The 10,374-nt window shown below is 38.5% G+C and overlaps 1 protein-coding gene across 19 annotated transcripts in view; it reads left to right on the top strand.

The window, feature by feature from the left end:
- Positions 1-10,374, top strand: part of cacna1g (calcium channel, voltage-dependent, T type, alpha 1G subunit) — a 255,234-nt gene that overhangs the window by 223,720 nt on the left and 21,140 nt on the right. For 15 of the 19 annotated variants that reach the window (XM_077503948.1, XM_077503953.1, XM_077503942.1 and 12 more), the window contains 5 exons: positions 1,215-1,366; positions 2,192-2,301; positions 5,095-5,228; positions 9,004-9,074; positions 9,636-9,714. In XM_077503948.1, coding sequence (XP_077360074.1) covers positions 1,215-1,366; positions 2,192-2,301; positions 5,095-5,228; positions 9,004-9,074; positions 9,636-9,714 — 546 coding nt within the window. The remainder of the gene's footprint in view (positions 1-1,214; positions 1,367-2,191; positions 2,302-5,094; positions 5,229-9,003; positions 9,075-9,635; positions 9,715-10,374) is intronic. The other 4 variants (XM_077503952.1, XM_077503941.1, XM_077503935.1 and 1 more) reach the window with 1 other exon arrangement.

Here is a 10,374-nt window from a genome sequence, read left to right as displayed (position 1 = left end):
TGAATCTTCTTGAGGAAGGGAATGCTAATTGCTGTCCTCTCAGGCTGCCAGGAAAAATTGAAGGATGCAAGGAGCACTCCTACATTGTTCAACTTTATCAAACACGCAAAAACGAATAGGTGAAACACATTACCAGTTTTTGTTTGTTATTGTTAACAACTGTTAAAGGTGAGAAGGCAATCCGTTTAGGATTTTCAAGTTTGGGAAAACGAAGCTTCATGAAACTTCATGAAGCACTTGCAATTTTTTTTTTTTTACTCTTCTAGATGGTGATATTTGTTTAGATATAAAGGCTAGGCAATGGATATTGATTAAATTTCAACTGGATCTTTAAAACAAGAGTGCCATCTAGAGGAGTAAAAAAAAAATGTCGAAAGTGCTTCATGAAGCTTCATTTGTCGATCACTAGGAAAACATCTTTGAAGGAATTGTAAAGAGAAATATTGTTACTATTTTAGTTGTAAATAGTTTCTTTGCATGTTTAGAAAAGCTCTATAAGTCAAATTTATTAGTAATAGCAGTCATGGGTATTGGTGTCGGGTATAATAGGAGAGCTCAGATCACCCAGAGGGCTTTTTCTTTTGTTCTCTCTTTCACTGATGGTACGATGATGCGACTGAGAGGTCAAGCAGCCTTTCCCTTCCTCATCGGGTTCACCCTGCCACCATCGCTGGGTGGAGGGAAGAGTTGAGGAACAACTGAATCTGGCTATTTCTCCCATGTTAGGTCTTTTTCCTGAAAGGAGCGATGTGGGAAAAAGATGAGAGGAGGCAATCAGAGGGACAGTGTGAGATGGTGAAACCTTCTGTTTAAAAAAATATAGTGACACCTTGCTCGTCGATAAGCTCAATCAGACATACACATTGGGCAACATTATGTAGCTGACATCACCTTGTAACATAAAATATTAAGATAAGATATTTGATTGATTTGCTCATGCCAACCAACCACAGAAGGGTTTGTCTTAAACATCTTTCAACTCTGCCCCTTGACTGATTCGCCCCACTCATCTACAAATCTGTAAATTGACGTGACCACTAACTAACCTCTTTTTCAGATTTAACAGCCCGCTCCATAACACAGCAGCTCTAATTTACAGTGTCCCATTATATTACCTCCTATCTCACTTTATGTATGCCACCCTCCCCAACCTCCTTCTTCAACGTGCCCTGTCCCCCACCCCCCACCCCCCCTCCAAACCCCACTTCCAACAGAAGCTCAGAGTAAGCCCTACTACTCCGATTACTCCCCCACCCGTTTGATTATCCACAAGCTGTGCACCAGCCACTACTTGGACCTCTTCATCACCATCGTCATTGGGCTCAACGTCATTACAATGTCCATGGAGCACTACCAGCAGCCAAAGGTCAGATTTGGCGAAGGGGGGAAGTGGGGTCATAATGTTAACCTGACAATTTCCAAAGATTATTCCAACTTGCATATAGATACTAGGGTTGTCAAAATTAGTGTGTTAATTTTGAGTAAAAGTTCCTTTAATGTCACTACGTTTTTTGCAGCAGACAGGTCCAAGTCAAAATTTAGCAGTAATAAATGTAATAATAATGATAAAATATTTGTCAAGACTGTGGTCAAGTTGTATTTTACAATTTTGTGCAGAATTTCCCAAGTTACTTCATGTTAAAAATTAAACAGCTCTTAATTTGAAAAGAAATATGCACTGTGCTATCACCAACGTCTTGCAAATGCAATTATGCCATCTAGTGGCAGAAAAATGATCTCAACACAAATAATATCACACTCATTTTTTACAGTACATCTAATTTTTAGCTCAGTTTTATGAATTATTATGAAAATACTGTATCAATAACTAAAAGATGCAGGCATATTTCTTAGTGTAACATTTTCCCCCCTTTTATCGTAACAAGAGTATGAAAACTCAGGAAGAAAAATTTCTTGTACATATAGAACATATATAAAATTTATGATTGATCATGAGTTAACTAATGAAGTAGTTTGATTTATTATGATTGAAAAAAAAATAATCGTATATATATCTATATATATATATATATATATATATATATATATATATATATATATATATATATATATATATATATATATGTATATATTCCGAGTTCTTTTGGCACATTTGGGTCAATCTTAAAGGTTGTTTTCTTTTAAATAATGACAGCCTTAATGATATTGATCTTCTCTGTTCAATCTTCAGGAACTGGATGAAGCATTGAAGATCTGCAACTACATCTTCACTCTCATCTTTGTTCTGGAATCCGTCTTCAAACTGGTTGCCTTTGGTTTCCGACGCTTCTTTAAGGACAAGTTAGTATTTGAGTAGCTGACAGACACCACACCACGGATGGAATTGATGAGATGATTTGTCAGAGTGCCTCCAAGACAGTTCAAAGACGAGTTCCCAACAAACATTTGCGGTAGCTTAAGCTTTTGGGTTTTGACAACATAATTCCAACAGATTGATGGTAACAGTTTGTTTTTTGTTTTTTTTCATTAGCTCATCAGAAGATGGTTGAAGCCTGTATGAATAAAAAACGCCTCATTAAACACCCATAAAACAAGCTGCCTGAAATGATTTCATATCATTGAAATCTGTGGCTTGCCAATGAAAACCACACAGTGGCGCGAATGCACGCACATGCGCGCATTTCTCATTAATATGAGAGTAGCCTCACGCAGCCCTCAAGTGGAGGTATCATGATTTTGGAACCGATTTAATCACAAGGAGGTCATGTCATGGTCTTCGCCAGAGTCGATTCTGATACAACACACTCAAACACGGGAACTGGATGAACATGATTAGCACAATCACTCATCGTTATTGTTTCATACATTGATCAGGTTCCAAACATTTTCAGCTTGAGCAAGTTGATAGAAAATGCCAGAATATGAAGCAGCTGGTGGTCTTGCTCTATAAAATGAAAAATATTTCATTCTTGTCTAATTAGTCGAATTACTCAAAACCCCCCGAAAAGTATGTAATCAAACATTTATGTAAGTTTATTTGACTTCCAAAAAATATTTGCTGTTCTTCACAAATGTAACATGCATAGGTTAATTGAACACTCTAAAATGCCAATAAGTGTGAAATTGAGTGTGCATGGTTGTCTGTCTATATGTAACTGCTGATAGGCTGGTGTACGCTTCCTCTTACTGTAAACTCAGCTGTGATAGTCCACCACAGCTCTAATGAGGAGAAGCGGTATAGAAAATGGCTGGATGCAAAATTGACCATCTAGTTAGGCTTGTTTTTCGGATAATTAGCTTCTCCCAAAAAGCTGCCCAAGATGTTTAAAAATGATGTACAGTCCCCTCCAAAAGTATTGTAACTGCAATTCATTTGTTTTTATTGTGTACTGGAGACATTTGGGTTTCGGTTTAACAGTAGAATTCCAGCTTTTATTTCATGGTAACATTTAGATCTGTTAAACCACTCAGAAGAGCACCTTTTGTTTGAATATTAGAGTGCTTGTTTTTGGCTTTGGTCTTAATATAAGAGAAAGCAAACCATTTTGAAGCTGAGAGAAGAGTATATTGCACAAATAATTTGGAAAGTCCTGAAAAAGTAAGATGCTACTGCTGTACTGAGTAACAGACATCAAACAGGTCAACCAAGGGTCTCAATAGCAATTGATGACAGAAACATTGTGAGAACTGTGAAGAAACTAAGACAAGAGTTAGTGACATCAGCAGTGGTGAACGTATCACAGTCCACAAGCCGTACCACAAGATGCAAACTACTCATCTGTAAAAAGAATCAGATTGGATTTTGCAAAAATGAGCCACAAAAGTTTTGGAACAAAGTTCTATGGGCTGATGAGACCAAGATTAAACTCTAGCAAAGGATGGAAAGGCCAAAGTATGGAGAAAGAAAAGATCTGCTTGTGATCCAAAACACACAAGCTCTTCTGTGAACCATCAGAAACAAACAAACTGAAAGTGGCTTCAGTAAAGGCCTTGGGAAACATTTCAAATGCAGAATGAAACAGGCTGGTGAAGTCAGTGGGTCGCTGTCTTGATGCAGTTAGTGCAAGGAAGAGTTTATGCAACAAAATATGAAATGTTATTCACTTCAAAGGGGAAGTCAACCTTAAACATTTCTTGTCAACAAGAGATCCTGATTAATATTATGTTTGTGGAATATGAGTTTGGCAGCAAAACCAGCGTCTCAGAGGGCGGCCATTTTGCTACTTGCTGTCGACTGACAATGACATCAGTGTTTCTCAGGCAACGACCAATCACAGCTTAGCTGTTTTCTGAAGCTGCGCTGTGATTGGTTACCTGAGACCTAAGCAACTGTGATGTCATCGTCGGTCGACAGCAAGTGACAAAATGGCCGCCCCTGAGATGGATAAAAATGGCTGGATTTTGCTGCTTAACTAATGTTTCACTAACACAGTGCTTCTCAAATATTTTCTGTCATGACCCCCCAAGTAAGAATAAAACATCTCGCCCCCCCCACGCCCCGATACGCTTCGCCATATTTCCTCGTCTTAGCTTTCGGGCGAGTTTCGTTTGTCTCTTTATCTCCGTCTCTCTCCTCCTATCTTCTCATCCCTGCTAAATATTTTTTCATGGTGTCACTTGAGGGTCTGCTACACTTCGTGCCTGCACTTCATACTCATATAGTCTGTGCTGTGTGCAAAGCGCACATGCTCAGTGCAAACAAAACCCCTAAACCACCGAGCAAATGCTTCCTGCGCACACTCTGCCAATGAGAGTGCCACTGCCCCCTAATGTAGTGGTGCAAAATAAAATAAAATAAAATAAAAATAAAAAATTCCCGAGGTCAAACGCACCGCCCTTGATGAAGCCTGGCGCCCCCCTGGGGAGGCCCGCCCCACTATTTGAGAAGCACTGCACTAACACAATATTAACCAGAATACCATATGTAGACTAATGGGGCTGCATAGAACATATTGTCAAAAAAATATTTTGGGTTGCCTTCCTCTTTAATCTGAAACCAAAATTTCAGTCAGTTACACATACTCACAGTCACAAAAGTGAAATTTACATTTAATTGAGCCCCATTATTTTTGTAAAAATGTGGATGGAGGGACGTGATGCAAGTTTTGTATTGACGTGAGGGTATATGTATAGGTGGAACCAGCTGGATCTGGCCATCGTGTTGCTGTCCATCATGGGAATCACTCTGGAGGAGATCGAGGTCAACGCTTCACTGCCCATTAACCCGACCATAATCCGCATCATGAGAGTGCTGAGGATCGCACGAGGTATGAGCTAACAGCCTCCAGACCTTCAGGCTCACTCCCTCGCAGTTCACTGATTTTAAGATGTCTTTGTAACACGTCCGCATCCCTGGGAGTCTCCCTCTTTTGTCATTTTTATATGGCAGATCTCAGCATGGTTTGGGTTGGGTCGGAGCCGAGCAGATGGCACTGACGAAAGCAGCCGGCTGACAAACCACAGTCAGAAATTGAAGGGTAGAAGTAAAGAAAGAGTAGTTGGGAAAAGCCAAGACACATCGTGACAGGAACTGAATAAAGCTGCAATTAACTGAGACTGCATGGAGAGACTATGTAATAATAAATGAAGGAACAGAAAGAAAAGGACGGCAGCAGTGATTAATAACTCCTGAACTGAAAATAGATTGCACAATGAAGTGAAAGGAGAGAGAAAGAGGACTAAGTGACAAGGGGAAAAGTTTCGATGATGGGAATTTGGGGAAGATAAATGAATGGGAGCTACAAAATATTAGGGAGCGCGAGCGAGAGAGCACACCTGATGTGGCAACTACATTTTATGAAAATATTGATGAAGCATGGACTCATTCACTCCCATTTTCACTGAAACAACCCCCTTTGCAAGGCCCACAAAATATTATGTTCTATTTCTATAAAAATATGGAACCTACCAAAAGAAAGATTAGAGTCTGTTCTTTAATCAGGAAAAAAAAGTATCTGTTTCCGTTTTGCAGCAATTAGCATTAGAATATAGCCAAGTTTCATCAGTATTCACAAACCAAAAGAACTTTTTGCAACATAGCCCTGGTTGATCTCGTATACTCTGCTGCCAACTGCTGGCCATTTTTTGTAATAACTACCACTGCTTTAAGCGAGCTCTTCAGGTCAGAGGTTGCATCAAAGCCTTCTGTATGTGCTTGCATAGAAAAAATAAATAAATAAAAATGTAGAAATACGTTTTTGGGATCATGACAATATTTTAAATAGAACGTATTCATACATTTTTGTGAGCCCATTAGTTAAGTCAGTTAATCAGTGGAGAGAGCAGAAAAAAAGAAATACCAATGAAATACATTCAAAATACAATATGCTGCTAACCTAGCCAAGCACTATAACAAAAAATGAGTAGAAAGTCTGCCTTTGCATTAAAATCTGTGCACTCCACGCAATTTTGAACAAAGTAGAGCATAGCATGGTGTATCGAGGGACAATCCAATTGTTTGCAAACAAACTCAAACAACTGGCCTAGAAATGCCCACAATTAGTAACAGTGTCATGTGATGAAGGTTGGATCCCAGACACAAATAAGAGTTTAACTATTTATTCTCATCGAGAGGCATGGAACAAACTTGACGAGACGATAAACAAAGAGAGTTGCACAGAGAGACATTGGCAATAATCCGACAAAGACACACCTCTCAGAAGGCTTATATAGACGAGGAATCGATCTGATTGGTTGTGGCTAGACATGTGGGTAACAGAACTGACATGGAATTATCTGATTGGCTGTTGACCAGGTAAAGTGAGTAAAGATTATTGACATCACATAGCTCTTGACATCACATAGCCTAAAACCAGTCGAGACTAGATGCTTGGTTACATCAGTTCAAAACAGACACTTGATACATCAGTACATAACAGACACTTGACCTCACGGTCATGAACCCAAACTTAACAGGTCATGAACTCAAACTTAACCCTGGCGTGACCCTAGATATGACAAACAGGGCACAGCAAAATTACAATCCTGTAAACAAGAGTATTTCAATGGGCCATTCTCCCAAGTTTTCTTCTTCCTACTCTTTTTTTTTCTTCTTTTTTTTGTGCAACACGTTGAGCTAGTTTTGCTTCTGCTGGTGCAAGTATGTACTCATTTAAAGCGTTGTGACCGGATGTATCAAATATGACACAAATGAAAAGTCACACATGGAAGTTGATTTTCGACAGCAAAAAAAGTTTGTTCAAAGGACCAATAAATACTATATTTACAAAGAATCAGAATTTTCTCTCACATATTTCATGGTTCAGCTTTTACAGGGTTAAATATGCTGACAGTGCTAACCTAACACACTTTAAATATCCTATAATTTACTAAGGTAAATTATTCCCGAAGCTTGACACCCAGAAGAACAACGACGTTGTTGTGAGAATGTCAAACACATGTCGGGAGAATGGCCCCAAACATGCTAGTGCAACTCACAGTTTGAATATTTATCAACGCTAATTTGCTAACTTCATAAGGCTGACTACTCACATTAAATCACAGCCACCAATGACAAAAGTTACAAACCTGTTTTAAGTCATGGGAACAGCTGATTGGTGGAGAGGTTTCCTTTCATCCAATCATCTGACCTAGTGGCAGGCTATCTTGTTAAACCGATGGGGTACAATTCAAGAAGGGGGTGGGGGACACCAAGGGGCCAGACAATCCCAGAGATTGCACATTTACATACAATCACATTAGCAATGCAGATTGAATACAGGAAAAATGGACCTCGCATGTGTTACCTTTTTTTTTTCTGATTACATCACATGTTGTGCACCAAATCTATACAGTTCACTGTGTGCTAGATTGCACAGTTTTCATTTTAAATATGCTGCTTTTGGTTTAATATCAAATGATATATTTGTTTTCCCCTCTCTGTGGATTGTTGGAGCAAAAATTAGCATATTTTTCTTGAATTAATGAATGATGGTGATGGTAGTACCTTGGATAAACTTTGCCTTCTCATTCCTTGTCTGAGAGCCTCATGTGGCAACGTTTATTTATACGAGCTGGAAATTACTATTCTTCAATTGGTTGACGTCACGTAATGCGTCACATGAGATGATGAACTCGGTAGGAATAAATGCAAAATAGAAAGCCCAGCAAGCAACACATGAGCTTTTTTGGTCACACATTCAGGTTTTACACCGCTACCTTGTGCCAAAAATCATTAAGCAACAAGCGCACTCAGAAAGTGCAGACCTCTGCCAAGGCATTAACATTTGTCACCTGCAAAATCAATGAGTGAACTACTACGATCCAGGATCTTAATGGCTTAAAGGAATTAAAGTTTCATTCTTCTGGAGGGAGCGGAATGTAATAAAATACAAGTGTAACAAATTACAGCCTGCTTGGATTTGACAGATTTAAGGTTAAATGGGATTTACATCAAAATTACTCCCTATCTGGCTTAGATCCAGATGAAACTTGAAACAATGATTTAAAAAAACAACAACCTCTTTGGTAGTCAATTAAAGAGAGCTTATTCGAGATATGTGTTTAATATAGATAAAGAAAACTGAAAAATCTCACAGCAATGCAAGTTGCAGGCTTCATCAACAGCTGGGAGACTATTTAACATTATATTAATGCTGGCTGGATGTGTATTCCAAAACTGGAAAACTCATTTTTTTTATGAGAAATAGGCATTCCAAAATGTGGTGAGATCACAAGATGAATATGCTTCATTGCTTGGGTAAGCAGAATTGTTATTTCTATCATGAAGTCATAATCGTTTTAGTAGAAGGTTCCTGCCTGCCAAAGTCTCATTATCATGTTGATGATACCTGCACAGTTTATTTTGAAATTGTAACCTCTGCTTTAATGACTCGCAGAGGTGTATGGCTTTCATCTTGTTCATTTTAGCGCCATTAGTTGTGACGTTAATCACCTTCGAGTCATTCTAACCATGTTGTGTTACCTCAACGCTGGACCTTTGAACACCATTTGTCGCTTCATGCATGAGTTACCATACGCTCAACATTTCTGGAAATTTTCAAGGAATAACTTAATCACTACGATGTGTTTGTTTGCCTGCAGTACTGAAGCTCCTAAAGATGGCGGTGGGGATGCGGGCTTTGCTGGACACAGTTATGCAAGCGCTGCCTCAGGTACATCACAACCACTGAATCTGCTTTTCTTCCACATCATCGCAACTCCCAACTCGTCCACCCCCGACATGGATTGTTCATATCCCAACAGAAGCTATGCTGCAATTATGCCGAAACATTTTTTTGTTGTTGTTGATGTTAAGGTGATTCACTGTGATCTTGTTGCCACATCTGAAGGCATCCTTGTAGTCATTAGTAAGTGAATGCAGGTGCAAAGGCGGGTTTGAAGGTGTTTCAGGTGGTAATTTGGAGGTGAAAAAAAAATGTGTGAGAATATAGCACCTTGCTATGTTCACAGGATTCTTTGAAACTGCTTTCTCTTGTAATTCAATTATTATAATGTCTTACTGCAGGCGGTTTGACATCTTGCCTAATTTTAATATGCAGAACAAAAAAAAATAAAAAAATCCTAAAAAGTTTACCAAAGCCAGTTACTTCATATTACCCATACCAAATGAGGCCTTTATATTTTATATTTTCATTATTCCATGTTCTCTTAGTGGAGTTCCTCTTATTTTGCAATCTGACAAATCCATTTTGCTTCCTGTTTTCACTCCACAGGTGGGAAATCTCGGTCTACTCTTCATGCTCCTCTTCTTCATCTTTGCAGCCTTGGGAGTAGAGTTGTTTGGTGACTTGAGTAAGGCCACTATAATTAAACATGAAAATATCAAGCTTTCTTTTTTTTTTTTTTTTTCATGTGCAGAATTAGGACCCAAACGCAGGCAAAACATGGGAGTTGGGAAACGGAGTCTTTATAAACAAAAGTAGAAAGTAACAACAGAGAGCAGGGCAGGATTCAGATGGCCTCGAAGAACACACTTGATGGAGAAATTTTGATTGAGAGAGCAGGGCTGGATGGATGGAAGCAACTTCAAACACATGGATGTACAGCTTGCATAGAAAAGTAGAGAGAGTAAACCACGACGTGCTTCGAGAAACCTTGACGTACTAGCAAAAAAAGTAAATCACTAACTCTTGGTGCACATTTCTATATGACAGAATAAAGGGCTATATGATAAAATAAGATTGTCTGGACCAGGGGTCTGCAACCTGCAGTTCTGCACATGTGGCTCTTTAGTCCCTCTCCTGTGGCTCCCTGTGGTTCTCTAAAAAAATAGTAGAAATTTATATATATATTTTTGGACATATTTATTCATTTTTGTTTTTTGTTTTTTTTTTGTTTTTTTTAAATAAATTCATCTTCAAATGAATTAATGCTTTAGATAAAAAATAAATAAATAAATAAATAAAAAGCTCAGAAAAATTATCATATAATGTCAATGAAATTTCAAAAAAT

This window comes from Festucalex cinctus, chromosome 17 (assembly GCF_051991245.1).
Source record: "Festucalex cinctus isolate MCC-2025b chromosome 17, RoL_Fcin_1.0, whole genome shotgun sequence".
NCBI classification, from domain to species: Eukaryota; Metazoa; Chordata; class Actinopteri; order Syngnathiformes; family Syngnathidae; genus Festucalex; species Festucalex cinctus.
This window is presented reverse-complemented; position numbering and strand designations above follow the sequence as displayed.